The sequence below is a fragment of the Syngnathus floridae genome, chromosome 21 (assembly GCF_059516105.1).
Source record: "Syngnathus floridae isolate MCC-2025c chromosome 21, RoL_Sflo_1.0, whole genome shotgun sequence".
Lineage (NCBI taxonomy): Eukaryota > Metazoa > Chordata > Actinopteri > Syngnathiformes > Syngnathidae > Syngnathus > Syngnathus floridae.
This window is the reverse complement of record NC_142433.1, coordinates 640961-662592: the sequence shown is the minus strand read 5'-3', so window position 1 is coordinate 662592 and position 21632 is coordinate 640961. Positions and strand designations below refer to the sequence as shown.

At 47.7% G+C, this 21632-nt stretch overlaps 1 protein-coding gene across 4 annotated transcripts; it reads left to right on the top strand.

Annotated features, from left to right (window-relative positions):
• The first annotated feature begins 4229 nt into the window (after positions 1-4229).
• adgrb1b (adhesion G protein-coupled receptor B1b) lies at positions 4230-21485 on the top strand. 4 transcript variants are annotated; one of them, XM_088364356.1, is made up of 31 exons: positions 4230-6258; positions 8090-8870; positions 9520-9846; positions 9915-10079; positions 10158-10322; positions 10561-10725; positions 10816-10980; positions 11069-11170; positions 11249-11355; positions 11448-11642; positions 11762-11830; positions 12502-12610; positions 12912-13055; positions 13135-13204; positions 13313-13415; positions 13736-13779; positions 14677-14803; positions 16625-16728; positions 16819-16921; positions 17009-17159; positions 17239-17308; positions 17406-17472; positions 17570-17655; positions 17781-17952; positions 18029-18124; positions 18211-18247; positions 18332-18939; positions 19027-19062; positions 19138-19242; positions 19460-19510; positions 19712-21485. In XM_088364356.1, exons 2-31 carry the CDS (start codon positions 8132-8134, stop codon positions 19919-19921), a joined length of 4692 nt encoding a protein of 1563 aa, XP_088220482.1. In that variant the 5' UTR covers positions 4230-6258; positions 8090-8131; the 3' UTR covers positions 19922-21485. The 4 variants fall into 4 exon arrangements, with proteins under 4 accessions (XP_088220482.1, XP_088220480.1, XP_088220479.1 ...); XM_088364355.1 differs by lacking the exon at positions 4230-6258 and having other exon boundaries at positions 7203-8870; positions 9520-9669; positions 9751-9846; XM_088364353.1 differs by lacking the exon at positions 4230-6258 and having other exon boundaries at positions 7202-8870.
• Positions 21486-21632: the final 147 nt, after the last annotated feature.

Genomic DNA, 21632 nt, shown 5'->3' with positions numbered 1-21632 from the left:
CATGGCCTTGTAGGCCAGACATTTTCGTCACGGAACAACACTTTTTATTTTGGGCGATATTTCCAGTCACACACTGTGTCAACAATGATACCCACAAATAGATCATTTGCAAGGAATAATTCAATTAGCACTCCTTCTGTTTACAGTACAGTGTTTGTCTTTTTTAGGCCATGCAGGTGAGCCAAAGCTAACCAGCACTAGCGACGGTGCCATCCCCGAAAATGCCTCCAAAAGGCAGAGGTGAAACTTGATGAGGACACCAGCGGAAGAAGGTGATCCAGGTACTGCTACAAAACAAAGGTCAGTAGTGGTCTGTATGGCCGACCGACCCCGTCACTCTGCTAGAAATTCTTTCCTTACTGTAATCAAATAATTGCTCCCATTATCCTGATTAGCAGTTTAATACTGCCAGTGACTCAACCAGAAACCTGGATGCTAACTTCCAGACCATCAAATATGATCTCATTCAATTTCACTCAGCCTTTCGCTCTGCAATTATTGCAATTTAAAAAACTTGCATCCTCGCTGAAAGGGACTTTGAATGAGAGGGCTAAATGATTTGTAAGAACGGGGGGGAAAAAAATACACGTGGGTGGATGGCTTTTGTTTGTGGACAGAGCTGTTAAATTGAAGGTGGAGAAAACGCTGGGGTATTTATTAAACAGTGCAAAAAATCACATGCGGAACAACAAATACAGATTTATGAAAGCAATAAATTGAAGACAAAAATGAGTAGTCCAAAGCAAGTCCAAACGATATCGTCTTGCAATCAAACCTTCTTGCAGTGTGTTAGTGTGTGTGTCTTTGGCATGTGGAGAAATTGACAATAAAGCTGACTTTGACTATGAATACATAAAGAGCATTTTCTCAGCTCAAAGCTATTCCGTTGCAAAAAAATGAGCAATGAAAAGTGAAAAAATACCTCTGAACAATGGTTGTCATGTTACACCTTGCAGCTCACGTGGCCACTTAATAGCCGTTGGCTTCATAAACAATGACATGCCTGCAGCCTTTCAAATGGCGCTGCTGACTCATACGTGAGAATACACTGAAAAAGTTGTGCCATACGTTGTTTTAGAGTAATGCATGTCTTTTAAAAGGGCCCTAAAGAAGCTTTTTTCCAATTATTTCCAACATTCGCTTCTCACCTACCTTGATTACAATACATTTACTGCAGCTTTTATTGAAGCAAGGTGCGAGACAAAAGTCTTTTTGAAGTTTACGATAAACCTCAACAACAAATCCAAAAATATATTCCAGCTCCTCAATGTGTCATTTCTTCTCATTTCACAGAAAGCAGGCCGCCGCTTCCACTGATTGGAAACACTCAACCAATCATAGTATAAAATAGAAAGGAAATAAATTGCTCGTGCTTTTTCAGACTTCAAATACGGATCAAGACATTTATCTTTGCTTTAAAAGGTTTCAGTCTTGGCCAGGCTACTGACAAAAATATATACGTATAGCAAGTGCTGTGTGTGAAACAACTCATTTTCACGCACAACATGCAAATTGTAGCCAAGAAGAGCAAAATGATCATGCTCACCACATGCTCCACACTTTGTTTTTGGTCATATTTTGCCCACAGTGTGATTAGATATTCATATTTAGTCAACAGATAATGCAGCGTAATTAGTTTGAAGGAGATGCTTGTAGAATGGATGTATTTCTTCCGTCTCATCCCAATTTACTCTTGACTGCTAATTGCTGTAATTAAGCTTTTGTTGCTTGTGTTTGAAACACACGCGCTTACAAGACTAAGGTTCTCGCCGTCTTATGTCACTTATGTTCTTCTAGTCGCGACGAATACCTCGCCAACAACACGGTTTGCGGTTTCCTTCTCTGTTTTTAGGGCCAAAAACAATCAGGGCGATTGCGCAAGATGATAGTTAATGACCGGTTGACCGTATCTTAGTCTCTCTCAATGCATTCCGATCGGCTCAACCATTCTGGTGGATTGACTAAATGGTGAGGATTGGCTTCATCCTTTTTCTGTTGCTTATTCAGCTTCAAGTATTTATTTACCTTTGGCGTAAGCGTGCAGTGCAGTAAGCTTCGAAAATCCTTCGCCTCCCCCTGTAGACTTTTGAGTTGAACGATCATCGGCCTGACTCAGCCGCTAAGTGACGAACTGACTGGCCTCTCTCTCCATTATGGACGTTTCACGCCTGCGGGAAGTTGGGCAAGCCTGCAGAGACCCCAAGCACTTGATGGGCATCTCTTCAATGCGCTGCTGTGACTCAACCTTGCGCACAATGGGAGCAGGAAACGATATAAAGACAAATCAAAGTGCTTTTGATGGTCCATCTCAAGGAAGGCCTGTGCATAACTCCTTCCTCTTTTTATGCAACCTAAAGAGGATTTGTATTTTTTCGATTGAAATGTGCAAATAATGTATGTGTATCATACGCACAAATAAGATCACGTTCAATAAGCTCTGAGATAGCGTCATGGATGCACGCCGCCGCAAAATCCCTTGGAGGTTAACCGACTTGCGAGCTGCAACTGCTCACATTGCAGAAGCGGCGGTCACATGTCGCTTGTCATTTCATTAAAATGCAGACTAATCTGGTATTTATTCATCAATTCAAGCAATAAATGAGGAGGGTCTCTCTGAATGGCCTGCTCCTCTCCTCAGAGCAGAGCAGAGCAGAGCAGTGAAATGAATTTCCGGGCAGCCCATATATGGTTGGACAGCAGCCATGAGGTGTGCAACAGATGAGTCATCCCTTCGACTCCCACACTCTCTGGCCTTCCATGTGTGCCAGACAAAGAAAGACGGGGAAACCAAGTGAGGCGGCGAAGACTAGAAAATGAAAAAGAGAAAGCAGATGTAATGTGCTCTTCACATTTACGCAGAGTACTAGCCAGAGTGACTGAATTGAAAACGTTTTCCTCTCTGTACATCCATCCTAAAAAAAAAAACAAATGACAAACTGATGCTGCTTGCACAAGGATTCGTGCATAAATGATGACATGGTCATTTTAAAAACACGTTTATGAGTATTGAGATGCAGAATAGTGTGCAGCCGCAGTGTTGTTATTATAGTTTAACAGAAAATAACAAACTCAAATTGTAATTAAAACATTATAATAACATTTTAAAAAGTACCATTAAAGTGACAATACTGAAATGGATCATTCAAACCTCCTTTTATGTTATAAAACTAAAAGTCGAATTAGATTTTATATGCGTTTGGTTATGTTCATGGAAAATAGTGCAAGGTTAACCTTTATTTTATTTTTCATTTGTCATACTCATGTACATATTCATTCATTCTAATTGTTTCACCATATTACATTATAATCGTGTGTATGGTTGTTGGGGGTTTTTCTTTTGCCGCATTTGTGCCTCCTGTCCACGTTTTCTTTGTTCCTGACAGGGTGTTCTCGAGCAGCATAAAAAGGAATGGGAACATATGAGTCACAGTGTCAAGGCTTGCCCGGTGAAGCGCTCGCTGTTGCCGTTCTGCCAGTCCCGCTGCTGCACTAGTTGGGGTTTCGCTGCACTAGTCATCATGGTCAGGTAGCACCATGTATGTCTTTCCTGCTGGAGCAAGCAGACAGCACCTGTTGTCAGGGAGGCCTTCTCAGCCACAGTGGGAAGAGAAAAGACAGTGAGTCACTGCACACATACTCTCCACATGGCTTGCTGTTTACCACCCGCTCACTCCATTTATTCCTAATGAAGAATTTGCTTTTGTTCAAAAACAAGGGGGGAAACCTGCAAGAATAATCATGTGCCCCACCAATCTGCTCAGAATCTTTGTTAACTTCCTCTCTTAATGGCCAGAAGAGAAGCTGCAACTTTCCTTCGTTTTTATTGATTACCACAATAACTGTGCAGACTCCCCGGGGCGTTTAGTAGACAGATCAAAAGCGTTTACAATCATTTTGTGTGACCTGAGAGACATTGATTATGAGAGCCAGTCTCGTTTTGATAGTACCCGCTTGGTGAATCTGGACAAAAGGAGGTTTTATGTACCCAAGGGGCAATCGTTTGTTATTATTCATCATTTTGAAACCAGACATATACTTTTATATTATTTTATATAGTTCCCAAGTGCCCTAAGTTGTTTTTCTTTCCAGTTTTACCTCTCACTCTTCTTCTCGCTCTCATTCTCAACCGATTCCCACTATTATCACATACACAATGACTTCCCTACGGCCTCTTCATATTGCTTCCTGGTCAGTGTGGTCACAGTTAATCATTGAGAGTTTGTCCTTGCTGTAGAAAAAAAAAAAAGGCTCATTTTGAAAGGCAGTGTTAATCATCATTTGAAAGTAAGTATCAAAAAGGATGCTATCAAAGTATTAGCTGAATCCAACATGATGACGTATTGGCAGGCCTCCAATGTGTTCCTCTAATGAGCACAGTAGTATCTCCCCAATTTCCAAAGGAGGTTAGGATAGCACCCCCTTCTCAAACACAGAGGGAACGGAACGTAGGCGAGCCTGGGTGGTTCTCCACGCGTGAAAAGGAATAACCTAATGTGGGTGTCTGCCTGTTACAGTACTCTTGGCTCTGTTTCAAAAGTGAGCGCTTTCTGATCATCATGAATCAGGAAGTCCAAAACAGATCCGTTAGTCATTGTTTTTGCTCGATATTTTCCCACAGATTCTCTAAGAATAAAATGGAGGTGGAGTGTCGTTCTGTCATAGCGCCATGGGGATCCTCCGCCGCCACTGTATGATGTCATTAGGAGTAGATTAGTCATTATCCTTCAAAACAATGCGAGGTTAATTGAAGACTCTAAATTGTCCAGTGGCGTGAATGATTTTTATTTCTTTTGCTCGTCACCTTGGTAGGTGGCCATGTGCGCGGTTGAGGCGGGAGTCGTGTAAAGTGTCTGCCGTTATACAATGCAGCCATAAAGGACAATGTATTCAAAATCATTTCAACGTTTATTACCCTTCAGTTGTGGCTCATTTAAGAGTGAGGCAAGCGTGGGCTGATGCAGACACATAAACAAATGACCCAAAGAGTCAATGCAAGCATAAAAGTTTGGGCCTCCACAGGACATTCCTCACACTGTTTTGCGCTAGCAGGCAGCAGGGGCCCCATAAAGTGTCAATATCCGAGTCAAAGCGCAAGCAAACGCGCACAAAGCTGCACATTTGTTTGTGCTCATGCTGAAATATGCCATCTTAAAAGTCTGACATTGCAATTTCCAACTTCATAAAACCTTCTATAAAGTTTGGCTCCTCGGCAACTGTGCTCTGCCACACACGCTGCCACTTTCTGACCTCGTGAAAGACAGAAGCAAGTCAAAGATAAATTATTATTATTATTATTATGATTAATTTCACGATGCATCACGTTAATTTGTTCAGTGTGATTTTTTGTCAAATATGCGCTCTGGTTCAATAAGTTTGGTGAATAGTGCCTTAAAAGAATATTGACGTGGCCAAGTGTACTTTCTATGCTTCAGGCGAAAGCCTCATCCTGTTTCTCTGTTTCTCTCCCTCCCTCCCTCCCTCCCTCACCGATTGTGCTCATCCTCCTTCCGGTACCTTTGGCTCTGCGTTGATATCTGCGTAGTTTGGTGTTCATAATCGTCTGTATCTATGCGAACACGCCTCCCTCCATCCTGCATCAACGCATTCCCTCCCTCGCTCCCTCCCTGCACTCCTCGCGGCTCTGTGCGCAAACACGGTCACTAACACTTCTCCCACGTACACTCCTCCCTCCCTCCCTCCCTCCCTCCCTTCGCATCCCCTCCCGTCTTGCTGCTGTCTCATTCACTTGATCCACGCACTGACTGTGACTGCAAGGGGCGGGGGGGCGGGGTTGGATATAAAGCACCAGGAGAAGGCCACACGCTACACTGAGACTGAAGCCACTTTCAGTGCCACAAGCAAGAAGACTCCGAAGCCGGGAGTAGAAGTACCAACATTGATTCTGGGAGCTCAGACAAGCGAGAGTACACGCCGTTTTGCTTCTCCGGACCGTCTTGGAGCTTCACTGCAAGCCAGCCAGATTCAACACAACGCGCGCTATACGCCAGTTTCTCTGGATATAGCAGCTCAACCAAGTTGGTAGTAAACTCTTTGGAGTTTGTAAGAGTCACTTTTGAAGATAAATTCTTTGCTTGTGGGCATCAAAGACACTCGGGGCTGACCCACTCGGTCGGGTCAGCAGCGGACCTGGCGCAGCTTTTTTTTTTGCATAGCGTCCAACACTGCAACAACAGCAAAAAGTTTTGGCCAGAGCAAAGTCCGCGCCGCAGTTCCAAAGACTTCACGTTGAAAGACACGGTAAGAAAATACACTTTATCTTTACTTTGTCTTGTGTTGAAACTTTCCCGTCGCTGTCCGTGGTACCGAGTGTGACTTGTTGCACTGTAGCTTCAGCTGCGTGTTGAAACGGTCACGTCGCTGTTCATGTGACTGAAAATGCTGTTGCACTGTCGCTTGGACGGCCTGTTGAAACTGTCCGTGGTGCTGAAACGTCATGCCGATTCTCAACTAACTTCTGTGCTCTCGAGTTCACAACTTGCATCAGATACGCTATACTATTCCGTTACGTCTATACAACTTTTGTGACGAGCTTCAAGAACTTTCCGATGGGTTTGTTGTCATTTCGTAAGCAATTTGACAGTTGACCCGCAACGGTTTCCAAATGACGTCTCTTTACTTTGCTCGGGCAAGGGAAGAGCACTTTGCCAAAAGCTGAATGCCACGTGCACATGCTGCAAATACGTACAGCATTCCTTCAAGGTGACAAAGTAAGAAACAACCTTGATCATTGCTTTGCAATGTTTCCTTTTGCACTTCCAAACTGTGACCAGCATCACGATGAGCAAACACGTTGCAGCAGTGCAATTGTGAGCCAAACTATTTGGAACAAGGTCTCCATGACAACAGTCTCCCGCTTACTCCCTCGCCTACTTGTTCTGTCGAAATGTTGCCGCAAGCAACAAATGGTCAGGCGGAAGACAAAGAGGGAAAAAAAGGTCAGGAGGGAAAGTGCATGGCAATGTGCGTAGACGACAGCTGGACCTCCTTTCTTTTCACAGCAGCATCCGATGCACATTCATGGAGCTTCCGGTTGGAGGTGGGCTGGGAGGGAGGGAGGGAGGGAGGGAGGGAGGGAGGGAGGGAGGGAGGGAGGGAGGGAGGGAGGGAGGGAGGGAGGGAGGGAGGGAGGGAGGGAGGGAGGGAGGGGTGAGGTGGGCAAGCCACTGTGAGAAAGAGAGAGAGAGACAGCCCTCTCTATCCAAAGCAGATGTCTTTGCTATGCTGCTCGCAGATGTGAGGAAATGAAGTCTGAAAAGTGCAGCAGGTGTGTGTGTGTGTGTGTGTGTCTGAGTGAATGGCAGCGCAATTACCAAATCATATAGCGCTGCTGCCTTAAGGCTTTTATATTCACATAGATGAAGTAGATTGTCAACCTGCCTGGTAGTGTTTTATAATCAGCCAGAATAGGAGACAAATTGCACTGGGATGTTGCCTAGTAACCAGTCAGAGTATCTCCGGTCTATTTAGCCAAGGCAGGTCAAATGGAAATCTTGCAACACTTTCTGCGTCATGCATGACTTTGTAGAACCTGTTGCAAAACACAAAACAAAAACAATGCAATCTGCAGGAAGCATGATTGCATTGCTCAGCTTGAAGTGAAATGTTGCAAAAGTTGACTCATGGCCATGCATTTGCATCAACTCTTGCATTTATTCATCTCAGGTGTATTCAGCTCATCAGTGTCGAGAATGCAATCAGTCTCTGCTAGGTGCAAATCATTTCTCTTGTTTATCGTGTCATTAGAGCTGTGCATTGTGCAAAAAAAAAAAGGAGGGATGTGTCTAAGTGGCCACCGTCGCTAGCGGTAATGCGTCTATGGACGTCAGACTGACGCAGATGCTTCACAGTTTGGTTCAGCGTGTGGGAGGAAAAGACTGAGAGCTTGGCGATAGCAGCATTTTGTGAAGAGCCTGTAATTGCTGTTTCATCACAATTATCCTGCGGAGAACTCGCCGCTTCCATTCACTCTGTACGGTCTTGAACCCAGAGAACTGACGCAATGCAAACTTTTGTGCATAAGAATCGGAACTCAAGTGTCTTGCATGCTGTCCTGTCTGCCCCCTTGCAGCTGCCTCATTCACATCGCCCCATTGTGCTGCAGAAGAAGCAAATGAGGTTGAGGTTCTCAGCCAAAGCTGAGCCCATGGCGTCGTCAGCTCTCGGCGTGGCTCTTGCCGTGCTCTTCTTCTGCACTTTGACCTCCTGCACTCCCTCCGGCCCGGCCTCTGACACCTGCGCGAGCCTGGAGCAAAGTCGCTTCTTCGGCGTCTTCTCGTCCACCGCCAACCTGCCGTCGGCGCCGTGCTCCTGGACCCTGCAGAACCCCGACCCCCGCCGCTACACCGTCTACATGAAGATCACCAAGCCGACCGAGTCGTGCAAGCCGAAGCGGGTCAGGACCTTCCAGTTCGACTCCTTCATCGAGACGTCCCGCACCTACCTGGGCATGGAGAGTTACGACGAGGTGGTCAGGCTGTGCGACGCTTCCACCACCGTCACCTACATCGAATCCAGCAAGCAGTTTGTGCAGATCCGCAAGGTGGCCTCCAGTAACGGCCTGGAGAACCAGAACGAGCAGCAGGGCCAGAATGACGTCAGCGAGTTCAAGTCCGAGTTTCTGGTGGTGGGGAAAAGGAACCCGAGTATGCCCGCCTGCCAGATGCTGTGCCAGTGGCTGGAGAAGTGCCTGTCTGACAGCACCCACGACTATCCCTGCGGCATCATGAACACCCCTTGCCAGTGTTGGGAGACGCCGAAAAGGAAGCCGGGGAGCTGCTACAGAGGCGGCGTTTACGTGGAGAAATGCCTTCCCGTGCCCAGAGACAACCGACACAATGCTGAGATCACCAGTAAGTGGGACGGACGCAAAGTTGAGAAAGAAACAACATGTGTTTTGTAACGACCCCCACGGGGTCTTCGCTGTTTGCTCCGCCGGCGGCGGCGGCCCTCCTTATCACTCGCTGACCCTTCTTTAATTTGCGGCTTCAAAGTGTCTGCCGAGCACAAGCCCAGACGAGGGATGTGCACTCGGCCGCCGCAAAGTAATGAGAAGCCAATCCGAGTGCATCTTTAAAAGCTAATTGGATGAACTACCTGAAACACACGCGTCACTAACCGCCTTGTGCTGCGAGTCAAGCGCCTTCACTTGGCTGATGAGGCCGCCCGTGCGTTCATGTAGGTGGAGAGGAGCACAAAGACCTCACAGTCAGCTGGCGGGGAAAATCGAAGCACACTTGCGGTCGCTCGCTCGCTCGCTGGCTCGCTCGGTCGGCATAGCAACGCCGCCCGCCATCGGCCCCTGCCATCATTTCAAGCGATTTCGGTATAAACAACTATCCGCCTGGAGTGAGCGGACCGTGTCCTTAAATCTCGATTGATCGTTGATCCAACGCCAATATATCAATCGGAATAAAGGGGTGTTTATAAAAAAGATGAGTCAAGTCATTGAGCCATCGGTTGCAGGCCTAATATACGTACGTAAATGTCGATATTTGACAGAGGGCTGGGCCGGTTGGAGCCGCTGGTCAGTTTGCAGTCAGGAATGCGGCGGTGGCGTCCAGCTGCGCAGCCGAGCCTGTCAGCCCGACGATGCCGTATGCGAGGGGACCGTGGAAGAAGGGCGGGCGTGCAACCAACGGGCCTGTATAGGTAACCTCTCGTTCCCTTCACTTGGCGCCAGCTGCTCAATGCGGTGCAATGAACCGCACTGTCTTCTTCTTCTTCCTCCAGGCACAGAACGTAGCAAGAGCCAGGGTCTGCGGGCCATTGTCGGCATGAGGAGGGAGCACGATGATTCTGGCCTCGGAGGAGTTGCAACCCAAATCGGTAAGCTTAGTTTGCGCTTTCGAGCAAGATTGTGTTTTCCAGAGTTGAACCCGCTCCGTTGTTTTCAGCAAACACTAAGACAGACGAGTGGTCCCAGTGGAGCTCGTGCTCGGTGACATGCGGAGAAGGCTGGCAAAGCCGCACCCGGGTCTGCGCCACTTCCTCCTTCACCACCCAGTGCACCGGACCCCTGCGTGAAAACAGACCTTGCAACAACACCCTTGTCTGCCCAGGTAACCTCCTGGTTCATGACCTGCACACCGGTGAGATCAATGTGTCCGTGGCATCAGGTTGATCGATTTGACTTTCAGTGGATGGCGCCTGGGACGAGTGGACCCCGTGGAGCTTGTGTTCCTCCACGTGCGGCCGTGGTTACCGCGACCGCACTCGCACATGCAGGCTGCCCCAGAACGGAGGAGAGCCTTGCAAGGGGCCTTCAAGACAGAACAAGCTTTGCAACATTGCTGTATGCCCCGGTGAGATGTTTTCTCAATATTGTTACATCATTACACTGAGAGTCAGTCAAGAGGGAGCATCATTTTTGTTAAAAGCACTTATACTGAATCTGATTACAATGAGATGTTGTTGTGGCTGGTGAGTGAATAATGATTTAAAAAAAAAAAAATACGAGTGGATTCAAATAAATAGAACTAAGTCACTCCAACGTTGGCCAATTATGTTGCTCATCATTGATGCGTCTCTGCTTCCCTCTAGTGGACGGACACTGGAACGACTGGTCAGTGTGGAGTCCATGTTCTGCCTCTTGTTCCAACGGTACCAGGCAGAGGACACGAGAATGCAATGGGCCATCCTACGGGGGCTCAGAGTGCCACGGGAGTTGGAAAGAGGCCATCAACTGCTTCCTGAAAGAGTGCCCTGGTAAATTTAAAAAGGAAAATAATCAACACAGGACAAATCCCAGTTGAGATTTGACGGTGCATGCGACGGTGTGTGTGTGCGTGTGTTTAGTTGATGGACGCTGGCACGCCTGGAGCGCTTGGGGCAGCTGCAGCAAGACTTGCGGAGGCGGCATTCAGCAACGACAAAGAGTATGTGAGGGCCCTTTCTTTGGTGGGGAGCCTTGCCCTGGTGAAAGAGGAGAGCAGAAGCGCTGCAATGAGAAGCGATGCCCTGGTTAGTCATGTGCTTGCACAAACAAGATGAGCACCTCGTCCAAGATCATTTCATAAGCTAACATGATTATGATTCCAATTCTTTTTAGAGCCCCATGAGATTTGCCCTGAGCAGAACGATGGCGACGTTGTGTGGAAGAAAACTCCCGCTGGAGACATGGCAGCCATCTTATGTCCCGCTGACGCTGAAGGTACATTGATGTTTCTAGTTGGCATTTAGAGTATTCATATCCATATCCATACATGCCTGAGCGCGTACTGTCACGCAGGTCTGATCCTTCGCCGCTGCAGTCTCAATGCCGTCGGCCTCGCCACCTGGGAGAGCCCGACTTACATCAAGTGTGTCTCCAAGAACTACGGGAACATTCAGAGCCTGGTAAGCGAAAAGGGGAAAGGGAGCCTTGTTGTAAATGACGTGGTCCGAAGGTGCAACCCTTAACAATCCCGTTTGCGCTCTCGTCCTTGCAGTCGAGGGAATACGTCAGCAAAGTGCAGAAGGCGCAAAGCGTCGACGGCGTCACTGAGGTGATTTCACGTTTGAGGTTCTCAACGGACGAAGGCGCCACATACAGCGGTGACCTCATGGCCGTCATGGAAATCCTCAAGAACGTCACTGAGTTGTACAAGGCAACCACGATGAGGCTTAGCAACGCAGATGTTGAGGTAAACTGAAAAGTCAGCTTTGAAAATGTGTTTCGAGATGATGCAGGGGGGGAGAAATGTGAATCCGGCCCTTTACATTTTATTTAGTCAAACTTTCTTTCTCTTTTTTTTTTTTGCAGAACTACGTCCAGACCATCAGCAACCTGCTGAAAGAGGAACATCACGAAAAATGGGAAGAGGCACAGCAGGTACGTGACAAGAAATTCTCAAGCCATTTAACCTTTAGTGCTCCAAATAACAAATGGTCATGACAAGTCGAGCAAACACTCGGGGGTGAGCGTGAGATTGAGTCAGGGAAATACACGGCGGCGCCCACTCGCCAATCTGTGGCCATCCTACAAAGAAAGAGAGGACACAGACGGCACACGTTTGATAGAAAAGGCACACCTCGTACCCACACCGCTCCGGTTTGTGCGTCAGAGACACGCAAGTCCGGGGCAGCCCTCCCCTCCATGGAAAGGAAATTCTGTAGAAATATCAGGATGAATCAACAGGCAGTCCATTTATGGCTTGAAGGAACTTTGCGGTCGCCTAGCAGCAAGCGAGGCTTTCGCTGCAGTGGGCGGCGGACGTCGTCGACACGGAAAAGACATAATAGATGGTTAGTCATGACCAAAACTCTCAGCTTTCTTTTGAGCGAATTTTCAAACCGTTCCATTGTGGATGAAGTCGTGACATTTTGCGCTCGGTGTTTCCTGGCATCGATCGAGGCGTCCTCGGTCAGAGCCGAAAGGTTAACATAACAAGCGGACTTTTCCCCCAAAATTGTAAATAAATCATCTCCAGCAATGCATCTTGAATTGCAATGACAAATCTCCTTCTTCTTCTTCTTCTTCTTCTTCCCGCATTTCTCATCCAGATGGGTGCCAACGTTAAGGTGTTATTCCGTCTCGTGGAGGAGTCGGTGAACATGATCGGTACGCAGATGAGCGGCTTCCAGGATATTTACGAAGTCACCGAGAATTTAGGTGAGCCCGAGTTTCAAGCGCTCGTGTCTCGTCAGGATGATTTGGCCAAGTGCATCAAAGCACCTCTTTGACGTTGTGTCCCATCCATCCATCCGTCCGTCCGTCCGTCCATCCATCCATCCATCCATCCATTCATCCATCCATCCGTCCGTCACACCAACGACTTGCTGTCTCCCGACTTTTAAACGAAGCAATCTGTCGGTCAGAATAACTGCAAAGTTCGCAGCCGTGACATTTCTCATCAGTGGTCTGCAACTCTCTCCTGTCATTCTGAATGAAGTGTTTTCTGTGTCCTTCTCAGTGCTGAGCATTCATAAGCGGCCCACTTCCACCAGCTCCAACTTCACTTTCCCCGCTAAAGGCTGGAGGGGAATGTTAGACTGGGTCAGGACTGCCGAGGAGAAAATTTCCGTTTCCAGAGAGGCTTTAGCCATTGACCACAGTGGTGAGCACACCAAAAAGGACTTTAGCTGCTATGTCATGCACTTGAATGTGTATCTAAGAAACCATTTGTTTGATTTCAGATGGCAATGAAGCTTTCGTCACCGGCGTTGTCCTCTACAGAAACCTGACTTCGTTTCTTTCCTTTCAGAGGTAATCATCCATCATCTTCATGGCGTTCTTATTGTAACCACAAGATGGCAGCCACGCCACTCACCATTTATGAACATCCATATTCAAGCTGTTTTTGTCTCTCCGCAGCAACTCGACTCTGCTCAATTCAAAAGTAGTGACAGTGATTGTCAGCCCTACCCCTGCCCTCTTGTCTTCTCCCGTCGAAATTGAGTTCCCGCATCTTCACAATGTAAGTCACCCAAACTAATGGAGCCTCAGAAAAAAAAGATGGCAGCATCCCCTCTGGCCGGCTTTGACATTTGGTTGACATTTGTGTTGAAACGGTGACATTTGGCAATCATTTTGCCAGCTGAAAGCTGCCACCATCACAGCCTAACCAGCTGGTCAGTCACTGTAAAGAAAAAATCACTCTCATTGGCCCTGTAATGAGCTTCTGGAATTGTTAAGTCATTTGGAGAAGGTGTTGCTTTTCACACATTTTTCCTATGGAATTTCAAAGTGCAGATAGATTCCTCACAATGTTCTCTCCATCTGTCTCTCTTTTTTTAGGACACAATGAACGAGACGTGCCTCTCTTGGGATGAAAGTGAAACGTGAGTGTTGACTCGTGTCGTCTTTCTTTTTGAGTGTGTGTGCAGTGCATCAAAGTCATTAGTCACACATCTATTTTTTTCTGGCGGGTGCCGGCGATATGTCACCAGCTCCGTCCTTCTTTTAGTCATGCATAGAACATCCATCCATCCATCCCTCCATCCCTCCATCCATTCATCCATCCATCCATCCATCCATCCATCCATCCATCCATCCAGCACCTTGAGACTCACCAGAGGGGGAGTGATCATGTGCTTTCGTCCCTTTTTCGTGAAGTGGCACAAGATGTTGTCCTATCATTTCCAGCTCAAGCATACTTACTGTTTGGCAAGAGTTTAGGCAAGGCAGCACATTTCAGACATTCACAGTAAGGCAAAACAATTGAAGACATTTGAAAAAGAGTAAACAGCAAAGTAGACAAATAACAAAGTGAAATTAGTGCTGTCAAATATTTTTAGAATCGATCGTTCCATGGATGAATCGAATAATCCGATACAATTTTATTTGCATGAGTGTATTATGAAATCTTTTTTCCCCTGATTACTGTTTATTAAGCAATTATATTTTCTATAGTGATTGAAAAGACGACTAAATAACAGTGAAGCACTATCACAAGACGGATTGATGGTCACTGTTTTCCAAAATAAAAGCTAATATTTGCAAATGCAAGTGTGATTGAAGAGATTGCAAAAAAAAAAAATGCAGAACATGTGTAAAACATTTGTTTATCTTTTAATGGAAAGGCATTTTTAATGAGCTGTGTCAGCTGTGAAAGCAGCATCAGCATCAGCATCATCAGCAGCAGCCTCTGCTTTTGTGCTCTACTTTGCTCTGCTCTGCTCTGCTCTCCTCCTCTCACTGGTTGGTGCCTTTGCTCTTCTCCTTCCTCCCTTGTGCAGATCCTCCCTGCTTGGCTCGTGGTCTGCGCGTAGCTGCAGAGCCGTCCCCGTTCATTCATTCCGAACCAAATGCGTGTGTGACAGCCTCTCCACCTTCGCCATTTTAGCGCGCGTCAACTTTGACTCGGTAAGTCTTTCTAATTTGATCACACTGAAGCTTTTTTCTCTGCTACCGTCTTTGTGCAAATGCGATGCGGTGCGGTGCGGTGCACGCTCACTGGCTGGCTGGCTGGCTGGCTGGCTGGCTGGCTGGCTGGCTCTCTCGCTGGCTGGTGCAAATTCAAGCCATTTGCATGGCGCCTCTTTGTCTCGGTGCAGGAGACGTAAAAATGGGAATTTCTTTTAGAAAGAGGGAGGAAAGGGACATGCATTGACGTGCAAATGTGAAGATATGCACAAGCACATCATTTGATTCCATTTAGTGATGGGATTTTGTGTGCAGCATCTTTTGCACAATTGAATGACTGTTTCGCTTTGTGTGCAAATTAATTGTGTTTTCAATGATGAACCAAATCAAGAAAGAAAGAAAGAAAAAATCCCCTGTAGACTGTGCTGCCCCAGAAGCTGCTCGAGCCAGTTGCCACGGTAACGGCTTCTGCAGCGCTAACTCGGCCTGGGGGATTTTTCATAAGTGAGAAGCTGGGGGCCAGAAAAAACACAACCCCCCCCCCCTTCCTTTCCTTTCCGTTCCGTTCCTTTCCTTTCCTTTCCTTTGCTTTTCTTTCCTCGCCCCTCCTTCGGCAGAGGATGTGATCTGGCCATCTCTGCCGTGCAGCAACGACTGCTTAGTGCAAACAAACAACAGATAAATGCATTTAATCCAAATGCCCCGTAGTCAAACTGCTCAAGAGCTGTTGACTGCAGTCTTTTTTGTTTTTCCTCCTGCTAGCTCCAGTCAGTGCCTTTTGTTTAGTCTGCATTTGCCCACCTCTTACTCCTTCCTCTTGACCTTAAGCTGTGGAAACAAGCAGAATCACCCGTCGTCCTCATCGGCTATTATCTACAAAGTCTCAATTATGTCCGCCCCCCTCACATCTTCCTCTTCCTCCTCGGCCTCATTGTGTCTGACAATGCCAAAGATGTGAACCAATGAGAGACAGACGTCTGGTTGTACGTTGACGGTCCCCCCCCCCCCCTCCCTCCCTTCCACCCACATTCGCCACCATCCAGCCTATTATGACCACTTTCAATAACATCTCCTCGATGAAAATATCAGCACGAGGCAGCGAGCGAGACCAGACGAGGGAATAAAGGCACATATGGCGGCGCATTAGCTTTCATCTCCGATAGGAGAGCACGCAGAAGGAAATGATAGGAAATGTAGGTCTGCCCTTGACCAGCTTGTGGTCCATCAAGCACTCCCTCCCTCCCTCCCTCACTTGTTTCTCTTCCAACATGTGATGCAGGCAAGGGCAGACATAAGACATGTTTGATATTTAGGTCAAAGCCTGACTTACATACGTAGTGCAACCCAGATAGAGGACACAACAAACTCAATGGCTAAGAGCTCACTCAAAAGATCTCAAATGGAGCTCCTTCGCTGCTGTTTTGGGGCAGCCACCTCAATCTTCAAAGTCAAAATAACATTTGGAAAATAGCAAGCGGGCGGGTGGTGGTGACAGATGAATGCGCCGGTGCTAATGGCCCACCTCTTCACCTCAGCCTGGCCGCCTGCCTGCCTGCCTGCCTGGCTACCTGCAGGGGAAGAATGAGCGTCGCAGACTTGTGTGTCAGCGACGCTGCATTCGACCGAATGGTCTCATCTCGGTTTTGGCCGAGGGAGATCAAATACGCAGCAAGCTGATGCGGAAATGAAGCCAGCCTGACCGTTTGTTTCATTTGCCCTTGAGGTCACCTTGCTTGAGCTGCGCCTTTGGGGACTCACTGCACATGTTGTTTTTTATGCAGCTCTTAGAAGACGTGTCTTTTGTCTCCTCTCCGCACGCAGATCATGGACAAGGCGCTCCTCCCGTCCGTGACGCTCATCGTGGGCTGCGGGGTGTCTTCTCTCACCCTGCTCCTCCTGATTATCATCTACGTCTCGGTGTGGAAGTAAGTCACCCCCCCCCTCGCAGTGGTAAAGGCTGACTTTTCCAAAAGCGCAGCCCAAACTCATGCTTTTTCTTCTCCGACCGGCTCCAGGTATATCCGCTCCGAGCGCTCGGTCATCCTCATCAACTTCTGCCTGTCCATTATTTGCTCCAACGCCCTGATCTTGGTGGGACAAACTCAAGCTCGCAATAAGGTTGGCGCTCGGCCGCCTTGCCCTTTCGAGGCTTTCGAAATGTGCTGCCTTTCTAAACGTGCTTTTCCCCACTTTGGCCTCGCTCAGGTGGTCTGCACACTGGTAGCGGCTTTCCTGCACTTCTTTTTCCTCTCGTCGTTCTGCTGGGTGCTGACAGAAGCTTGGCAGTCGTACATGGCCGTCACGGGTCGTCTCCGCAACCGCATCATCCGCAAGCGCTTCTTGTGCTTGGGTTGGGGTAAGGGCACCTCACCTTTATCTGAATTTTTTTGCCCCCCGAATGCTTCTTCGGTTGATACTCGAACCTTTTTGCTTAGGTCTACCTGCGTTGGTGGTGGCCGTTTCTGTGGGCTTCACAAAAGCCAAGGGATACGGCACCGTCAACTAGTAAGCCTCATTGTCTAATTCTGAGTTTCGACTTTTTCTGACCTTTTTCTCTGACGTGACCATATTAAAGCTCTTTCCATCCCATCTTTTCCTTTAGCTGTTGGCTTTCTCTCGAGGGCGGGCTCCTCTACTCTTTTGTGGGTCCGGCCGCCGCTGTTGTTTTGGTACGTATCTGATCTGAGTTTGAAATCTTAATCCATTTTTTTCTTCTTCTTTTTATTGTAACGCTGACCCTTTCATTTCTTTCTGCCCAACCAACAGGTGAATATGGTCATTGGTATTCTGGTCTTCAACAAGCTGGTATCCAAGGACGGCATCACCGACGTGAAGCTGAAGGAAAGAGCCGGGTAGGTTCTATTGATCTGCCATTAAGCTTTGGCGCTTATCGCTCACATCAGCGCCATTACCGGCGTATTGATAAGGAGCCAAGGACATCAAGTAAAAGGACGCGTGGCCTCTCTCTTCCTTGCAGGGCATCGTTGTGGAGCTCCTGCGTGGTTTTGCCTCTCTTGGCCCTCACTTGGATGTCGGCCGTCCTGGCAATCACCGACCGCCGTTCGGCCCTCTTCCAAATCCTCTTTGCTGTTTTCGACTCCCTGGAAGGTTTCATCATCGTCATGGTCCACTGTATCCTGCGGAGAGAGGTAAGGGAGGAAATCCTTTCAATGAGTTTAGCACGTGACGAGCTGTGGTTTAAATGCAATTTGCGGGGATCCTTAGGTTCAGGAAGCTGTCAAGTGCCGAGTCGTGGACCGCAAGGACGACGGCAACGGCGATTCGGGAAGCTCGCATCACAATGGCCACCACCAGCTGACGGTAGCTTTCTTTGCTTTCATCATGCCTTCTGATTTTTCTATTTGATGATTTTTGCATTGATGGCATTTTGATTTCCTTTTCATCAGTCTGACGCCGAGAAGGATGGAGATTCGTGCATCCAAGGTAAGCGTCAGCATTGCCATTTGCATTTGGTTACGGACGCTTTTTCACCTGCCTTGCTTGATGACTCGTCATTTTTCTTCAAAGGAATGAGCGGCTCATCTGAAGAGAAGATGTCACCTCCTCAAATGCCCCTCCCCATGGGCCCCAATTTCCACACCCTGCCGTCCAACAAGAGCCACATGCAGGCGGTCCCCGAATATTCCAGCCACACGCTCACCCTGAAGAGAGAGAAGAGCCGTCTGGCGGGAGGCGTTGACGGAAAGGCCGTGTACGTGCGCGAGGGAGAGCTCTTCCAGCAGCTGGACGCCGACCTGGCTCGGGTTCAGGCGGAGGGCGGAGTCTCCGACGCCAGCGGTTACATGCTCATGCCCAACACCACCTCCACCCTGAGAAGCAAGCCCAAAGAGGAGCCGAGCAAATACAACATCAACTTGGAGCAGCTGCCCCAGGCCCGACTCATGCACCTCAGCGGCCCCTTTGCCGAGCCCCAGGCCGCCTTCGGGATCAAGACCATTCCCTGCGACCAGGTCAGCGTGTCCTACTCGGAGAGGGACTCGCCCATCCAGAACATCCACAACATGTCCAGCGAGTCTCACATCACTCACAGCAGCCTGGAGAACACCTTTGAGTCCATGAACTCCATGATGTCCAAAAGCGAGACCATCTCTACTTTGTCCATGAGCTCCTTGGAGGTAAGACCGGAATAGAAGGATTTTTGCTATTTTCTGACTTACTCCTTCAACCGACCTAACCCGATTTGTTCTATTTTCTTTTTGTAGAGGCAAAAGTCGCGCTATGCCGAGCTTGACTTTGAGGTACCTATCAATCAATCAATCAGACTTTGTCAAAAGGTATCGTCCATGATTCAAATGTTCATAATTTTTCCATAGAAAATAATGCACACAAAGAAGCGCCACCAGAACATGTTCCAGGACCTGAACAGGAAGTTACATCACGCTGATAAAGACCGAGAGTCGCCCGCTTCTGACAGCAAGGTAACATCATTTTGGTTGTTCATTGCTCATTGCTCATTGCTCATCATCATACCAAAAGGAATTGACGCTTGATAAGCAAAAAATAATAATGATAAATATTCAATCCGAGGCAATGGACGACGAGTTTGGCGGTGGAAAAAAAAATGCCCCTGTAAAGAATGTTGGCATTGAGCTATGGTTAACGCTTGAATTTACGGGTGCATTTTTCTTCCTACAGTCTGTGAGATGGAGCGTCTCATCAGCAGGAAGTGACAAAACGAACCAAAGCGTGAGTGTTTTTAACATGACCTCACCGTTTCAAATTGTAGTCCGACTACTACACGACTGCACTTGCCTCAAGGAGGAATAGTCACCTCCGTAGACCATCTTGGTTATTTGACATTCACATTTCACTCGCATGAGCCGTTTCTCGCACATCCTGAGTGGCAATTTGGTGACTAAGCGTGCTGCTCCCTTTGTCGCCCTGCAGGACAAACAGCAGGGTCCCTTGGAGAGGCCTTGGGAAGGAGTCCGGGGCTTACCGCAGCAGCAGCAGCAGTCTCCCCCCGCGTGGGTCCGCAAAGACTTGGAGCCTCTGGCCGCCTCGCCGCTGGAGCTCCACTCGGTGGAGTGGGAGAAGAGCAGCACTCCCATCCCTCTGGTGGGCCAGGACATCATTGACCTGCAGACGGAGGTCTGAGTCTGGGCCAGGTGCCCGCCTTATTTTACCTTTTGGCTTTGGGTTCCTGCATTGGAACCGTAAGTCGGGACGTAGCTCCGAGAATCTATGTCTTCAAATCCTCAGTCGGAGCAGGAAGATCTTTTAAGAGTGGGGTTGCCTCTCTGAGTGGACTTGGCAAGGCGCTGGTGGAGAGTTGCGTTGCGACCGCGGTCCACCTAGGCCAGGGTTGGCTGCGGTTCCATTCGCCTCGGTCGCTCGCTCGCTCGCTCGCTCGGTGGCTCGGTGGGCCGTGGGAGGGCATGCGACTCCCGATGCCCGTTGTGCTTCTTTTCACCTTGGGCTGGACAAACAAACCAATGTGGCAAATCGGCGGTGTCCTCCCTGCTTTTTGCGAGCAATGACTACGACTCTTGGCTGCCAAATTTCCTTCTGCCATAGCAAAGAGAGCAAAAGCAAGCATTTTATGGCTGATGGCTGGCGTGTGATAGGCGCAGATTTTTGGGTTCAATTTGATCTTCTCTGTTTACTTTTTAAAACACCTCCACCATACTAATTGTCATTTTAGTATCCTCATTAGCACTATTATTGATTATCATATTTGATCTATTTCTGTTTTGAATGCCAATTGATTTGGGTTGGGTTTTTTTTTGTTCGTCTGCGACCTGGAAAAAAAAAAAAAAAGTGGAACACCTCCGTCATGTGTTGTTATCCAGTATGCTCTGCATCGGGACAAACCTACTGAGGGGTGATGCGTTCCTGGTTCCTCTTGCTTTTTTCCTGGCTAGCAAGCACAATACAGACTCTTAAGACGGAGCAGGAGAATGTGAGCGTTTGAAGAGGAAAATGCCAATGGCTTTCATCGTCGCCCATTTATCTCTCAGCCTTGCAGGACTGTTTGGACAAAGCTGAGGCGCTGTCGAGCCTTCAACACATTTGTGTTTGGAACCATCAGTGTGAAACGGTGCAATATGATGGGCGCTTGATGCTCAAGCAGGACTGATACTCTATTAGGATTTTTCTTACTGACGATGATGATGACTCCAATCTTTTCTACCATCTTCCTCATATTTACTGAGCATATACTAAACGCTTTATGAGAATATCGTATAACAAATCTGTGTTAGTAATTCAAGGAATTTATTGACTAGAGATTTGTTAGCCTAAGACTCCATTTTTGGAGGTGTCTGTGACAGGTAGATCACTGTACTTCTAGTATCAAAGCAAACAGTGTACGTATACAATGAATGAATGAACGAATGAACGAAGGAAGGAACGAACCAATATCACCACAAATGTGCTTCAGGATATTATTACTCTCCACTGTGTTGCGATGAGTAATGGAACCTCTTCATGTCTTCTGTCAAAGTGTTTTTGATAACCTTGTCACTCGTTGTCAGTAATTGTTACGATTTCCAATTGGACCACTTCCTACGTCGGTCCAAGTCGTACCTCAACAGACTGAACCATTTGTAATCTCTTGTCACCACTTTTATTTTTTTATGTCGTTTCCCCTAATTGTACAATTTTCACCGCACAAGATGAATGTGATTGATTTCAAATAAAACCAATATACTATATTACATGATTGGAGTGTGCTTTATGAATGATGAGCTCGTTTAAAAGGCAACTGCAAGATGATGAGTGGTATCATCATTTCAATATGTTGACAGAACAAAAGAGCGGCTATAAATCGAAGGCTCGGCCAAAAGAAGACATTTTGCCCAAGCGC

What these genes read in the sequence shown, in the direction of transcription:
- adgrb1b (XM_088364353.1), top strand. Translation starts at nt 8,021, where the DNA reads ATGCAAACTTTTGTGCATAAGAATCGGAACTCAAGTGTCTTGCATGCT. An exon ending in CTTCTTGTGCTTGGGTTGGG is followed by an intron (nt 17,160 to 17,238) that starts GTAAGGGCACCT and finishes CTTTTTGCTTAG; the next exon opens with GTCTACCTGCGTTGGTGGTG. An exon ending in ATGGCCACCACCAGCTGACG is followed by an intron (nt 18,125 to 18,210) that starts GTAGCTTTCTTT and finishes CCTTTTCATCAG; the next exon opens with TCTGACGCCGAGAAGGATGG.